The sequence below is a fragment of the Staurois parvus genome, unplaced genomic scaffold (assembly GCF_062004578.1).
Source record: "Staurois parvus isolate SC_StPar_1 unplaced genomic scaffold, SC_StPar_1.0 ptg000058l, whole genome shotgun sequence".
NCBI lineage: Eukaryota > Metazoa > Chordata > Amphibia > Anura > Ranidae > Staurois > Staurois parvus.
The window spans coordinates 11,646,430-11,663,528 of NW_028317854.1; the positions used below are offsets into that span (position 1 = coordinate 11,646,430).

Below are 17,099 nucleotides of genomic sequence, written 5' to 3' on the forward strand. Positions count from 1 at the left end.
GATGGGTTGGCTTGCCACCCTATTCCCTTGTGGGGACTGTAGCCAGCTTGGCACACCAGTGACCCTGTGTGTGCGGGGCAGTGTGCCGTGAGTATGATGTCATTGCGCTCTTGCATGTGATGTCACTGTGCTGATGTGAGGGGCACATGCACATCAGGCCAGGGGACCACCATTGATGGCCATGTGGCCACCTTTGTACAGCAGGGAATGCTTAAATTATAAACAGGTTTGGCATCAAACATTAGCACTGGTTTTCAATCACCAGATTGCTACTCTTTATACCAGCTACTATGCAGTCTTTGACCACTTCTTGGATTATTGTGATGCAGCTCCATATGATATTACATTATTATTGGTGAGCATCTTCTAGCATTTTGCATACAATATTCCCCCCTTTTTTCTCTGCATATTTGGGTGGCCTCTCTCAGGCTTGTCACTCGGGAAGCATTTTCATCAATCTTTCATGATCATCTTGTAACTACTATGTGATGTGGTGCAATTTGTAAGTGTATGAGTAACAGCCTTTTTTGTATATTCTGAATTATGTTATATGTATTTACTTGATGCTTTGTTATGTTTTAGACCTGACATATTTATTCCCTGAAGAAGGAAACATGAGTTCCGAAAAGCGATGGTTTGTCTGGATACTCTCATTGTTCAAGTTCCTTTTTGCTGGTAGCCCGCTTGTCAGTTGATGTATTACAGACTGTCAGATCATTTGCACACTGTGTATGTTTTCTACTTTTAGGTCATGCATTGTTGTACTGCAGCTCAACCTCACTGAGTCTTTCAATTCTTTTTGTCAAAAAATAATTTGTTGCAATAAACATTTATTGTTTTATACCTGTGTATACACTTTTTTTGCCTTTCAAAGTCCCAGGGGTATATTTCCATAGTAGCCTGATGAGATTTACCACCACTTTCTGTGTGGTAACCAAACCTGACAGACGTTCTAAGGTTTCACAAATATAACAAGTACTTTTATTGCCGTTTTCTTCCCCTTTGCAGAGATTTCCCTAATGTGTTGTCCCTGTGTCTACACATGAAGTGATGCGCAATCTTCCAGATAGGAAAGAATAAGACAGTCTTGTCTGCATTTCACATTAAAACAACCCTTTCAGGAATAAAAAAGCCCAAATGTGCATCCCACCCTGTGCTATGCACCCTCTGTTATCTATACTTTACCATCAATGGTGTGTGAAACATCACCTGTTTCCCTGTTGTGCAGCCAATCATCAGGCCCAGTGCTGTCACATGGGGTTGGGGGTACTATATAGTATGCACCTGTTGACAGTGCTAGGCGTTGTTGACAATTGCCATTTACAATTTGCAGGGGCAGTTTAGATTTAAGTAGAGGAGTGCAATGGTAAATACAGTAATAGTCTAGGAAATAGAGGGTGCCCCAGCACAGGGTTTTTAATTTACTGACACCTGTCTTTATGCCTTGATAATGATTGCTGCTGCCAAACTCAAAATGGTAGGATGTGGGAAAGAGTTGGGCTTGCAGGGCCAAGAAGGTTGTGACTATGTAAGTAGTCCAGCTCTACATGAACTTTTTTGAAAAATGCTACTGGCTGAAAATGTGTTCTGTGATGTTGATATTGTAATTTATGTCTTTACCAGCAAGTAAAGTATGCAAGCTTTCCAAACAAAAGCATATTAAAAATCAGTGCACAACCTGTCATGACATGGAGGTTTAGCATAAGATAAGGTTAAGCCCTATCAACTACTCCAAGCTTGGCTGTAGGAGAACATAGTAAGCTTACTCTAATAATGTTCAGCTGAAGCCTTTAATTAGATTAAGGGAACTTCATCAATAATGCATATTATATATGTACTATCTAGGATTAGTTTTAGCTGTTTGTAAAAAAAACACTGAAATGGCAAAATAAAATATGACAATACAGTATAAACATGTAAATGAAATGTCTCATTGTATGCACATAAAACATGCAAATATTCATGCCTCATTTACACTCCTGTATTTTTAATAACTTACATCTAGACCAGGTTCCCCGTCTTTACCCTGTGAAAAGAATCACACACAGTACTCATGACTTTATCTGCAGCACCTCTGTTTTCATTAACAATATATATTTTTTTATTGAATATTTAGTTCTTATAAATTAATCTCAGAATTGTTGATTTACACAATATCAAACAGGGGAGGACTGGAAGGGAGTGGAATTGCTCCTTAGTCTACTCGTTTTTACAAATAAAGACCAGCACCAAAGACCAGAAACATTATCACATAGAGGAGGTAAACATATACGTAAGTGGCTGCCTTATTGACACTATTTGGCTATATAATAATTTAAAATAATTTTACAGATCAGTCACTTCTGAAGTCCAGGAATCTCATGGCTGGTACCACAGCCATCCTTCTCAGAATGTTTGACTACTTGATACATGGGACTGGTACTGTTATATACCACTGGCTACAAATCTCTGCTTGCCTCCCAGATATCATACTTGTATATATAGTGAAATATACAAAAGGGACTTAGGGTTTAGTATCTGCATTTCTAAAATTGACCTGATTTAGCCATTGTATTACTGTGAAGGTCCCGAAACACTTCAACCCTGGAATATTGTAAACCCCCCAATTAATTCTGTTTTGTCTCTAGCAACCTAAAACAACAAAAGATGCACAACTACATTTCATAACATATGGCCCTCTGTGGATGGAGCCCCCAGATATATGATGAATTAAGGCTATCTGGTGCAAATGGCCGCATTAGCCCCCTTTCTTAACTGAGAATATAGAATAAGATACATTTGATGTAGGGTGCTCCCTTGGCTGCCACAACTGGTGATAAACTCCACCTTTAATAGCACAGGATCTATACTTACCTTCTTGACTTAAGATACCTATGTCTAATATGACTATAGAGAATTGCCTCATAATATTTCCTGAAATTTAGCCACCAGGCTTTTCCATTACACCACCTTACATATTGTATAGCGTCTTGTGCAGTGAGTGTGCTTATAGTGAATGACACATGCATGTGTATGTTGTCTCTGACTGTTTCGGTTTTATTTTTATTTTTTTTTGTAAATTGCAATACTAAAACCTTAATCAAAAGAATTAAAAAAAACAAAAAGTTGACAACTGATCTTTCCCCACAGGATGAAAAGCTCTTCAGCTTCAATGACTTGCAGATGGACTTAGTGACAGTGAGTGATAACACAAAATTGCTTCTTAAACACATGATGCTGGGTGCAGAAGTGAATCCAGTCTTAGTATTGCTTTTGAGCTGTAATCAGGACAGTCTTGCAATATTATCCCAGAAGACAGGCCTTTAAAGCCCCCGCCTGTTCATTTTTCAGGCAGACCTGATTGGAACCTCCATTCTCCTCTATGGAGCGGTGCCTACATTCAAACTGATCTGCTGAAAACAGATGGATGTGGATCTCTTCTGGTCCTTTTACACTGGGCAAACTGTGCCTGTGATCTGCTTGCTCAGTAGGGAATCTGTCCATTGATCCCTACTGAGCAGGCAGATGACAGGTCTGTGCCTGCTCCACTCATGCACAGCGGACAGGAACACAGCCTGCACTCCTTTATGGGCAGTTGATGTAAATGGAGTGCCTGTCCATTTACACCACAATACCATTTGATTTGATCCCCATCCCTCTGTTTTTAGTGTATCAGATTGAATGTAGGCAGGTGTACATGGACACATGTTCATTTACACCCACCGCTCCACAGAGGAAAAATGGACGTACCAATTGTACTCCTGAAAAAATGGAAAGGTGGACCTGATCGGAGCATTCAAGTTAAAGGGGCCTTCCCTTCCATCCAGTGGGTCGAATTGAATGGCAGTCGTGTGTAAACGGACAGGCGGCCTGTTTATATCTGACCGCTCATAGACGAAAGCAGGCTGTGTCTGCTCTGCATAAGCGGAACAGACATAGGTCTGTCATCCGACTGATTAGCGGACAGATCCCCTTCTGAGCAAATGGATCATAGCCAAAGTCCCTCCCCCCGTGTGAAAGGACCCTTAGAAAAGTGGATTCAACCTGAACAATTGAAGCTGCGTTCATTTTTATATGTTTTAGAGAATAGTAAAGCAAGCCCTTGGGTTAGCAGCTTGTGTTTAATTTGCCCTTAGGTTCAGTACAAATTGGTGTCCAAATATAGCTTAGAATGGGTGCATCAAGGCTAAAGATGCTTAACCAACCAATTTATGACTTACAGGTAAACCATATGGTCCTCTAGGTCCTGGATCACCAACAACTCCTTTTTCACCCTGTAAAGGAAAACATATGTATGCAAACACTTACGTATAACCTTTAAATTGTTTAATGAATTCATTTTCAATCCAGCTAGTATAATTATCTGAAATCTGTTTCTCTACCATGTTACTACTATATGTCAGCTAAATGATAAAATTAAGGCTTTCAGTGGGAATACCCATCTATGATGAGAAGGGCACTTATGGACACTTATAACAGAAGTTCAGTTTTGTATACAAATCATCCAGAGGGAAGACAGAGGGTGAGGTAGTGACAGGGAGAAAACAGGGTGACGAGATCTTGTAACATCTCTATTGTACTGCTTTTTAGCTACCTAGCATTGCAGAGGTGGGTGGATTCCAAAACTGTGTTCTATTTATAGATAGCGTGCCAATAAAAGTAGTTACTGAATGTTCTAGCTGAGTTTGGTGCTGTGTGACTGGATTTCCTGTATTTTAAAAACAATATATTATTTTAATTTCTTACCCTAAAGCAACTCTTGAAAAATCTGTCAACTTTAAAAGGTGTGTTCCTTTTATTTACAGTGTTTTCCTTTAAAATAACATAGGGTGTATTATCACTAAGAACATACTTTGAGTTTTTATTGCATAGCAGAGGTGGGTGGATTCCAAAACTGTGTTCTATTTATACAGATGAAACTCGAAAAATTAGAATATCGTGCAAAAGTTCATTTATTTCAGTAATGCAACTTAAAAGGTGAAACTAATATTTGAGATAGACTCATTACATGCAAAGCAAGATAGTTCAAGCCATGATTTGTCATAATTGTGACAATATTACATGCAATCAATAAAACAAGGATTGTACATAGAACAATATTGGATCTCTGAAAATTATAACCATGCATATGTATTCAATACTTGGTTTGGGCCCCTTTTGCAGCAATTACTGCCTCAATGCGGCGTGGCATGGAAGCTATCAGCCTGTGGCACTGCTGAGGTGTTATGGAAGACCAGGATGCTTCAATAGCGGCCTTCAGCTCTTCTGCATTGTTCGGTCTCACGTCTCTCATCTTTCTCTTGGCAATGCCCCATAGATTCTCTATGGGGTTCAGGTCAGGCGAATTTGCTGGCCAATCAAGCACAGTAATCCCACGGTCATTGAACCAGGTTTTGGTGCTTTTGGCAGTGTGGGCAGGTGCCAAGTCCTGCTGGAAAATGAAGCCAGCATCCCCATAAAGCTTGTCTGTGGATGGAAGCATGAGGTACTCCAACATCTCCTGGTAGACGGCTGCGTTGACCCTGGACTTAATGAAGCACAGTGGACCAACACCAGCAGATGACATGGCTCCCCAAATCAACACAGACTGTGGAAACTTCACACTGGACTTCAAGTATCTTATAGTGTGTGCCTCTCCATTCTTCCTCCATACTCTGGGTCCTTGGTTTCCAAATGAGATGCAAAAGTTGCTCTCATCAGAAAAGAGAACTTTGAACCACTGAGCAACAGACCAGGTCTGTTTTTCTTTAACCCAGGTAAGATGCTTCTGACGTTGTTTGTTGTTCAGGAGAGGCTTGACAAGAGGAATTCAAAGCCCATGTCCAGGATCCATCTGTATGTGGTGGCTCTTGATGCACTGACTCCAGCCTCAGTCCACTCATTGTGAAAGTCCCCGACATTTGAATGGCCTTTTCCTGACAATCCTCTCCAGGCTGCGATCATCCCTGCTTTTTGTGCACCTTTTTCTTCCACACTTTTCCCTTCCACATAACTTTTTATTAATGTGCTTTGATACAGCATTTTGGGAACATCCAACTTCTTTTGCAATTACCTTTTGAGGCTTTCCCTCCTTATGGAGGGTGTCAGGAAAGGACTCACCGCTGGTGGTGCTGGGGCTCACCTGCTGTGTGGGCTGCAGTATCAGTTCTCACCAGCAGGTGCTTTTCAGCAGCCAAGATCTCACGCCTGCAATCATGCCATCACCTGAGGCTGATTGCAGGAGGTGTATTTAAGCAGTACCAGGCCTGCAATCAGTGCCTTGGTGTTTTCCCATGAGTCCTTGTTATTCTGAACCTGTATCCTGTCTTTTACCTGCTTGACTCTTCTGCTTGTTTCTGACCACAACTGAACTCTGCCTACACCGACCCAGCTCTCCTTTTTGACTGTCCGTTTGCCTGCCCCTCTGTGCCATATCTGCCCGATTGTTCCTGACCCGGCCTGCCTGACCACTCCACCTCTCCAGCCCTGACTACGCCTGTGTTCCTGAACATATTGATATTAGTTGAAGGTTTGGTTTTTGTATATTTGTGCAGCTCTTAATAAATTATATTCTTATTACATCATTCCTGAAGCCTGCTGTTCCCTGTGTCAGTCCACACATCTCTGGTCATACCTGAATCCTTGACAGAGGGTGTCAATGATGGTTTTCTGCACAACTGCCAGGTCAGCAGTCTTTCCTTTGATTGTGATTCCTACTGAACCAGCCTGAGAGACCATTTAACGCAGCGGTTCTGAACCTGTGGGTCGCGACCCCTTTGGGGGTCGAACGACCCTTTCACAGGGGTCGCCTAAGACCATCGGAAAACACATATTTCCGATGGTCTTAGGAACCAAGACACCGCTCCTCTATCCGTCTCCAGGTGTGGGCGGGATGACATGCCGCCCCTGTCATCTGGACACACCCCCGGGATCAATCCTCACCGGTGATTGGCCGCCGGAACTGTAGGAGGAGCCGAGCGGCACTGCGAAGATCGAGCGAGTGAAGAGGAGGAGAGCGGCCAGAGAAGGAAGACAGCTGACCGGTAAGTGTCTGTACCATGGGAGAGGGAACGAGCGAGCCCAGGCTGGAGCAGGGGTCAGCAAGGTAAGTATCATTGGTGTCAGTGGGAGGAATAGTGCCCCATCATTGGTGTCACTAATACCAATGATGGGGCACTATTCCTCCCCCCACTGACACCAACGATGGGGCACTATTCCTCCCCCCACTGACACCAACGATGGGGCACTATTCCTCCCCCCACTGACACCAACGATGGGGCACTATTCCTCCCCCCACTGACACCATTGATGGGGCACTATTCCTCCCCCCACTGACACCAACGATGGGGCACTATTCCTCCCCCCACTGACACCAACGATGGGGCACTATTCCTCCCCCCACTGACACCAACGATGGGGCACTATTCCTCTCCCCACTGACAGCAAGGATGGGGCACTATTCCTCCCCTCACTGACACCAACGATGGGGCACTATTCCTCCCCCCACTGACACCAACGATGGGGCACTATTCCTCCCCCCACTGACACCAACGATGGGGCACTATTCCTCCCCCCACTGACACCAAGGACGGGGCACTATTCCTCCCACTGCAAAATTACAGTTATGAAGTAGCAACGAAAATAATTTTATGGTTCGGGGTCACCACAACATGAGGAACTGTATTAAAGGGTCGCGGCATTAGGAAGGTTGAGAACCACTGATTTAATGGCTCAGGAACCCTTTGCAGGTGTTATGGCTTAATTAGCTGATTAGAGTGGGACACTTTGAGCCTAGAATATTGCACCTTTTCACAATATTCTAATTTTCTGAGATTGTGGATTTGGGGTTTTCATGAGCTGTAAGCCATAATCATCACAATTATGACAAATCACGGCTTGAACTATCTTGCTTTGTATGTAATGAGTCTATCTCATATATTAGTTTCACCTTTTAAGTTGCATTACTGAAATAAATGAACTTTTGCACGATATTCTAATTTTTAGAGTTTCACCTGTAGATAATGTGCCAATAAAAGTAGTTACTGAATGTTCTAGCTGTGTTTTGTGCTGTGTGACTGGATTTTCTGTTATTAAAAAAAATATATTATTTTACTTTCTTACCCTAAAGCAGTGTTTCTCAATTCCAGTCCTCATGGACCCCCAACAGGTCATGTTTTTAGGATTTCCATTATTTTGCACAGGTGATTTGATCAGTTTCATTGCCTTAGTAATTACCACAGCTGTTTCATCTGAGGGAAATCCTGAAAACATGACCTGTTGGGGGTCCATGAGGACTGGAGTTGAGAAACACTGCCCTAAAGCAACTCTTGAAAAATCTGTCAACTCTAAAAGGTGTGTTCCTTTTATTTACAGTTTTTTCCTTTAAAGTAAAATAGGGTGTATGATCACTAAGAACATATTGTGAGTTTTTATTGCACTGTTTTCCTTAGTCATACCATAGACCAGCAATGGGCAAACTACGGCCCACGGGCTGTATACGGCCCGGCGGACCTTTTAATCCGGCCCGCGGAGCGTGATACTGTCAGGATGGCTGTCAGGATGTGTGTAGGCGGGGCAGCGTGACGAACGTGAGGGGAGCTAGGCTCCTCTCACAGTCCGCCCCGAAGACCGGAACGGCGTGGGAACATGGCGAGAGGAACGCGCGGAGCAAAGGTAAGTAAATTGACACAGGGGGGACTTGGGGACTTAATATGGGGGATGAATTAATATGGGGAATGAATTACTATGGGGGGATGAATTACTATAGGGGGGATGAATTACTATATGGGGGATGAATTACTATGGGGGATGAATTACTATGGGGGATGAATTACTATATGGGGGATTAATTACTATGGGGGATGAATTACTATGGGGGATTAATTACTATATGGGGGATTAATTACTATGGGGGATGAATTACTATGGGGGATGAATTATTATGGGGGATGAATTACTATATGGGGGATGAATTACTATATGGGGGATTAATTACTATGCTTACTATGGGGGAATATTACTATACTTACTATGGATGACACATACACATCATTCATCTACTCTTGGTCCGGCCCCCGGGTCCACTATATGAACCCATTGCGGCCCTCAAGTCAAAAAGTTTGCCCACCCCTGCCATAGACCATAGTAATATTTTACGACCAAAAAGTGACTTTCACATTTGTGCACGGTTTATATTATTGTAATAAATAAAGATTTTTGAAGATTAGCCACCAGAAGGTGCTCTTAGTAGCTTGGTGCAATTACATCCTCTTCCTCTCTTAACAACTGCTGATATCAGCTACTCTGGGAGTGCATTTTTTCAGTGAATGGGCTAACCCATAGGAGTTGATTTACTAAAGGCAAATTGGTTGTTCACTTTGCAAGAGAAGTTGAACTTGACCAGAAGCTGTCATTTCTGTTATATATGGGTGCTATAATGCCTTTGTGAGCACTAATGAACAGAATGGATGTGTGGATGACTTCACATCATTCAATAAGCCCTGGGGAAAATTTCTTTGTAAAGTGCATCTACCCTTGCAAAGAGACCAGCCTATTTGCCTTTAGTAACTCAACCCCATAGATGTGCATTGGGCATAGGTGCAGTAAAATGCAACAGTTGTGTAGCACTGCATAGTAGGAAGCACATGCTTATGTAATAACAAATATCACTGCTCACACGTACATGTATAATTATAGGTTATGAATAGAAAGAAAGTAACACATATTGATGATCAAGCTAATCTCTTTTACATGTTTATTTAGAAAAAATGAAAAGATGCACATTCCCACAGGACTATGTGCACAACCCTCACAGGTCCATGCCATTCAGGAATTGCCATCTTTAACTATTTTTTCCTGTTCTGAAACCTAAGCTGATTTTCACATATATCAATGTGGTTAGACAGTGAGACATGATGTTGAGTAAATGTCATGCCTTTGGCCGCACCTAACATAACTTAACATTTTCAACATACCCGGTCTCCTTTTGGACCTGCTGGACCATGAGGACCGACTGGACCATCCGTGCCCTGAGAAAAGAAAAATAAAATAAGATTGAGTATAACTGTTCTCTAGAGCAGTTTTGATGGTAGGTCCTTTCTCTTCCTTTCTGGCAGCGGTATAGGAAATAGAAAGAATGAATGAGTGGAAACCTGGTTAGAAGAAATCATGCAGAGGTGACACACTGTATGACAAACAGTAGGTTAACATCACAATCCAGGATACATAAAACATAACAAGGCACAGACATGAACCATGTTTATAGACCAGAAATTAATATTCAGTCATACTAGATTCTCTTCTTTTTGAGATCTTCTGTATTTACTAACAGAACTGCATTCTATTCAGAAAAAAAGAATGAGCTTCCTTAATGGTGGAGACTGACTGAGACCTGGAGCCTCCAGGCAGTGAAAAGATAGACACATGCCAGCACAAGAGAACTCATGCTTGAAAAGTTGAATCATAAAGAGAACAGAAACTGAGGCCATTCCAAGAAGATCATTGAAAGAACAATGAGTACGGTAACGTAATACACAACAAAAATGTAAATGTTCTATTAAAATGTATCGATGCCTACATTCAAAGACTTTCCTTAAATACCACTAGCTAATAAAGGGTTGCCCAAAAAAATGGTAGACGTTTTGTATCCCCTCTTTAAAACTGTGTATAACTAAATAACTACTGTATATAGTATATATTAAAACTGTGTATAACTAATAACTATATATTTATAATAACAATTGTTGCCTTAGTGTAACCCTACCATATTATTTGCTTAAAATTAAAAGTCTGATTCTTAATTTTAAATCCTCCATGTATTTATGGAAAGCAATCACTGTTAACTTTACTGTCTACAGTACATGCAAATCTTTGGAATGCCAAGTGTGTACCATCCAGTATAATAATACCAACATTATTCCAGATTACAAATGCAGTATACCAACACATAAATGTGAATGCTATCTGTTTACTATATTGCAGTTGTGCAGACCTTTGTGACTATTTACTAAGAATTAACATATCATTTGATCAAATTACAAGGCATTACTGCACCTCTATGCACCTCAAGTATGGCTCTAAAGTATCCACAATAATTTAGGAATGTTTTGAACACATTTATGGAAACCATTCATAAGGGGAATGTGAGGCCTGGCCTTAGTGGATCTCTATCTGAAAATGCTAGTTGGATGAATTTCTCAGCCTTTAGTATTTTTTGGTTCAATGATGAAGAGCATGTTCACAAATGAAGTCAGAGCTCCTGATCTTCTGATCTTTTTATTTGTAAGTAGCTAAGTAAGTGGCCAGATGCTTATTTGTTCCAAACCAATGGATCAAAATAGGCAAGCAAGTGCAATTTTCAAACAGAGGTTAGCAATGGTAGGTGTATAAATAAATAAATATATACAGACATACCTCGGTTTACGAATTAAATGAGTTCAGCCAGACTTTTCGTATTGTGAAAAATTCATAAACCAAAACGCGGTTTCCCATAGGAATGCATTGTAAACCAATTAATCTGTTCTGGAGGTCAGAAAAAAAGTTTAAAAAAAGTCTTTTATCTGTTCAAAACTCTTTATAAAGTGCACTTTAAGGGCATAAATACTGTACAGGGGCATGATTTAAAAAAATGTTGTAAATGCATGGAAAACCAATTAATCCATACCGGAGGTCAGAAAAAAGTAAAAAAAAGTTTTATCTGTTCAAAACTTTTTATAAAGTGCACTTTAAAGACATAGTACTGTACAGGGGCATGATTAAAAACATTTTCGTAAATGCATTGAAAACCAATTAATCCGTTCCAGAGGTCAGAAAAAAGTTAAAAAAAGTTTTATCTGTTCAAAACTCTTTATAAAGTGCACCTTAAAGGTATAGTATTGTACAGGGACACGATTAAAAAAACATTCGTAAATGCACTGAAAACCAATTAATCTGTTCCGGAGGTCAGAAAAAAAAAAATGTCTTATCTGTTCAAAACTCTTTATAAAGTGCACTTTAAAGACATAAATACTGTACAGGGACATCATTAAAAAAAAATTTGTAAATGCATTGAAAACCAATTAATCCGTTCGTATTTCAAAAAAAAATTTGTAAATTGAGGCGTTATTTTCCATGGATTTTCAATTGTAAACCGAAAATTACCTTAACCGAGGAGTTCGTAAACCGAGGTACGCCTATATATATATATATAATGGCATCGCTATGGGGATGCGGACCACACAGCAGTTTTGCTGTCCAGCCCCTTCTTCTGCCAGTGAAGCGGTGACAGCAGGCTCTTTCCCCCACTGCTCAGTCCACCAGTTTGTCAGAGTATTTCCCCCACTCAACCCCCTTCCTCCTGTCAGCGCAGGAGTAGAGAGAGCAGCTCTCATTAGGTTAACTGCCCTACTTGCTGCCCACTCTGTTTCCCTCCCGATTGGCCACTGTGGAGGGCCAATCAGAAGAGACTAGGGGAGCATCATGGGAAATGTATTCCCTAAAGATTAGTACCCTCATTGTTGTCCACAGGGAGTAGACTACAGCACCCAGTATGCACTCTGCTCGGGGGAGAGAGAGAGCGTGGAAAAAACTGAGGGAGTGAGTGCTACAGGAGAGAGGAAAAAGAAAGAGAGGTCTGTGCTGGAGAAAGCCAGAGATATAGGCACGCTGCCCAGCACCACCAGAGAGAATGCCACGCTGCTGCCCAGCAACACCAGAGAGAGAGGGCCATGTTGCCCAGCACAACCAGAGAGTGAGCCATGCTGCTGCCCAGTACCATTAGAGAGAGAGCCATGCTGCCTAGAACAAACAGAGAGCGAGAGCCATACTGCTGCCCAGCACCACCAGAGAGAGAGAGAGCTATGCTGTTTAGCACCACCAGAGAGAGAGAGACACACTGCTCAGCACCACCAGAGAGAGAGATGCTCTGCCCGCTCCACCAGAGAGAGAGAGCCACGTTGCCCAGCACCACCAGAGAGAGAGAGAAAGAGCCATGCTGCCCAACACCACCAGAGTGAGAGACAGTGAGAGCCATGCTGCCCAACACCGCCAGAGTGAGAGACAGTGAGAGCCATGCTGCCCAGCACCATAAGAAAGAGAGTGAGCCACGATGCCCAGCAGCACTAGAGAGAGAGAGAGACTGAGCCACTGCCAGGGTACAGATGTGCTACACTATTGAACAGAGTTGCCCCAAGCAAGCCATAGTGAGCAAATATCCAGCCAGAGGGGTCATTGCTGCAGTTTTGCTGAGTCTGGTGAGAGGGCCTGTTGGCCATTATCCATTACTGCTGCTAGAGTCATTAGGAACTGCCTATCTTGCTATCCTATATCCCTAATACTGCCTGGAAGCCTTATCAATGGCCACAATGTGCACCAACAAGCTGCAACGTTGGTGGGTTGGCGTCCCGAAAATAGGGAGGGGGGTGACACTATACTTTATCGGACCAGGTGACACTAAGCCTAGTGACGCCACTATATATATATATATATATATATATATATATATATATATGTAGCAGGCTTTCTTTAAGGTGCACAGAGATATCAGATGCTGAACTAGCTGATTCAATTCTTTGGAATGTATCACTCTCAGGGGCAAAACCACTTTACATTTTTATTTTTTTTTAATGACCACTAGTGTACAAGAAGATGATTTTTCCTGCCTGGCTGTCTGCTTGCTTAAACATGCACATCAGGATGATATGAGCAAGCATGACTATATACATGTCATCTTATATCCCTGCCCAGCTTTAGCCTCTTGTAGGACAGCATGTTACTTTTGTCTGCAACCAGCATCAGGCTGGCTATTAAAGTTGTGGATGACTTAGCCCTTTGTAGCCACACACCATATGTATGATATAATAAGTAGTATATATTTCCTTTTAACATATTAACAAATATATTGTTTGGCCCATTTTGTTGAACAATTCTTTTTTTGCAAAATATATATAATGTTGGTACTTGGGATGTATTATACTACTAGGGGATGTCTGTACTTTTTCACTTTAAAAAGAAGGCATTTTACAACTGCAAGCAGGCAGGCTGTTATTGCAGAGGAGACATGTAATGCCTCTTCTGCGATAAAATACACTTACCCACCTTTTCACAGCCTTCTGTGACATGTAAACTGAGCTGCACAACGCAGCTCAGCTTACATTGCTGACACGGGGGCCTGTGTGCTGGGATGACTTACTCCTGCACATGCATTATCCTGCACTGGCCAGTGGAGATGCCCGAAGACTGGCACCTAAAGAGAAGATGCTGGCGCAGGCAAACGATCAGACCATTAGAGAAGAGGTAAGTAAAGTTCATTTAGCTTCACCTTAACCTTTAATTTATTTACACAATGCACTGCAGTTTAAAATATATAATGTATCATATAAACAGTCCTTCACATTTTATTATTGTCTAGATTAAAGTCTAAAATCTATCAAATTGGCCTTTTTTTCTAGTTTTGTATACAGTAGGAAAAAGTTACACTTTTTGTCAAGTTGTTATTCCTGCCTGTTACCCAATTGAAAAATTTTCCTTGATTTTCTGTTCCTGTGATGTCTGTACAAGAATTCAGTGGTGTGGTTATCATCAGGACAGGAAGGCACAGACAGTAATAAAAACATTGTATGGAATTCTAACCCTTCCACATTTTACAAAAAATATGTTTTATTTCTGTCTCTGTTGAAGGGATTCCCCATCACATCCTGTCCTTGGGAGGAGGACAGACATCAATATCTGGCAGTATTTCTAACTCTTCCTGCATTATTAAAAATAAAATCAAAAGCTTGTTGAAGTGTAAAAAACTCTTCGTTCCAGTTATACATAGTTTTCCACCATGGATTTCGAGATCTAAATAAAAAGTGATAAAAGTTAGAGACTGTCCAATGCTGATCAGTTGGCAAAGGTAGCTCACTAATTTTACTTCCTATGTGACAGATTTGCTTCAATGCCCTTACTAAGTAATGAGAAGTAATGAGTGGTCTAATACCCTGCTATCTATCTAGAGCCTTATTATTTCTAAGAGTCTTATTATTTCTGTTTAGTGAGTTTGTGTACCGTGTATGATCATCCTAGATTTCAGTGTTTGAGACAAAGATATGACGCACTCACCCTGGGTCCTGGCTTTCCGTCTAAGCCAGATGCTCCCTGTATGATTGGGTGGAAGTACAGACGATGGGTAACACATAGGTGACAAGAATGTGAGATTAGTGGGCAATGAACATATGGGGTAAGAACAACACAATACAGGTGACCACATTGATCACTGAGACATGGCTGTATTACTTTCATGGTTTTGGGTGCTCTACACAACCCAGCAGGAAATGGCCAGTACCCTTGCAGATTGCAGATCAGGTTACCAACATACAGCAAAAAAATGTCTTCACATTTAAAACACTGTGATATCAAACATAGAGCACAGGCATATTCATCTATTTATTATATAACAATGCAATGAAAAAAGTGCACAGCCCCATGGCAACCAACCAGAGTTCATCTTACCTTGATATGAGACCAGTAAGCAGAAATCAGATTGGTTTTGTCAGTAACCGCAATTTGCAAATCATCTTTGCTTTTGTTGTGATTACTTAATAAGTATACGTGCCAGAATGGCAAACTAGAAAAAATATGACATATTTCTTGTGTATGTGATATGATACACTTTAAAGGGGTGCTATACTCACCTGCTGTCCAGTGCTGCAGTGCCCTGGAGCTCCCCACTAGCAGCTTCTGGGCACATGCAGGAGTTCAGTCATCTCAGCATTGCCAAAACTATACAACGAGCTGCTTGAGCACAGCTCAGTGTACTGTGCAGACAGGCAGGTAAGAAACATCAATGCAGAAGAGACAGACACTCACCGGCCACTTTATTAGGTACACCTGTTCAGTTGCTTGATAACACAAATTGCTAATCAGTCAATCACATAACAGCAACTTAATGCATTTAGGCATCTAGACATAATGCAGACGACTTGCTGAAGTTCAAAGAGAGCATCAGAATAGGGAAGAAAGGGGATTTAAGTGACTTTGAACGTGGCATGGTTGTTGGAGCCACAAGGACTGGTCTGAGTATTTCAAAAACTGCTTATCTGCTGGGATTTTCATGCACAACCATCTCTAGGGTTTACAGAGAATGGTCCAAAAAAGAGAAGATATCCAATGAGCGACAGTTGTGTGGACAAATATGCCTTGTTGATGTCAGAGGAGAATGGGCAGACTGGTTCGAGATGGTAGAAAGGCAATAGTAACTCAATATGGACCAAAATCTCTGAGGAATGCTTCGATTTCCTTGTTGAATCTATGCCACAAATAATTAAGGCAGTCCTGAAGGAAAAAGAGGATCCAACCCGGTACTAGCAAGGTGTACCTCATAAAGTGGCCGGTGAGTGTAATATGTCTGCTCTGCATTAGAAATCCTGCCTGTTTGCAGTTTTTTGTAGGCTAAAGTTTCACTTTAAGAATGGCTAAGTGCCTCTATTTTATGTGTATATTATATATTTTTAGTCTAATAAACTAGCACCCTTAAAATGTATTATCCATCAAATTACAAAATCTATATTAGCTTTCTATGTTCTGGTTTGCCCTCTGGTGGAGGCATTACAAATAGCAAAATTTATAGCTTTTTGCAATAAGCATATTACACATTATGAATTTTTTAAATTTTTTTTATAATAACAAAAGCTTAAAAATGTTCTATTGCGGTGGCTATTTTATCCAATCTGAATGTGGATAACCGTCTGAATCTTCTATGTGTTCCTCATAATGGTACCTTGACAGAAGCAGTCATATAGTGATATCTTAGTTTATAAAATGCACTCATATGACTGGTAGCAATAGAAAGTCCAGACTTCTCACTATTGTTCCTATGAACAGTTATAAATGGAAGCTCATAATCAATTTATCTACTAGAGTTTTGAAGAATTCCAGAAGCGGGATCTAAACATTAGAGAGTCTGCCACCATGAGACAAGTTTCTTATGTAGTTGGAAGTGTCAGTGCTCCAACTGCATTCCGCTTAGTGTGAAATAAGCAGAACAATCAACTGGAAGAGAAAGGAGTTATGTTGATGGGCAAAGCAGCTTATTTTTTACATCAGCTTGAGATGCTTCTGAAATGATCGAGAATTCATTGCAAGTGCAGTTGGCCTCATTAAACCTGCTTCAGCTGCTTTTGCTT

At 41.2% G+C, this 17,099-nt stretch overlaps 1 protein-coding gene across 1 annotated transcript in view; it reads right to left on the reverse strand.

Moving 5' to 3' along the window:
- Positions 1 to 17,099, reverse strand: part of COL25A1 (collagen type XXV alpha 1 chain) — a 658,924-nt gene that overhangs the window by 37,568 nt on the left and 604,257 nt on the right. The window contains exons 30-32 of the mRNA XM_089668497.1: positions 9,933 to 9,986; positions 4,200 to 4,253; positions 2,000 to 2,026 (exon numbers count right to left, since the gene is read on the reverse strand). Coding sequence (XP_089524623.1) covers positions 2,000 to 2,026; positions 4,200 to 4,253; positions 9,933 to 9,986 — 135 coding nt within the window. The remainder of the gene's footprint in view (positions 1 to 1,999; positions 2,027 to 4,199; positions 4,254 to 9,932; positions 9,987 to 17,099) is intronic.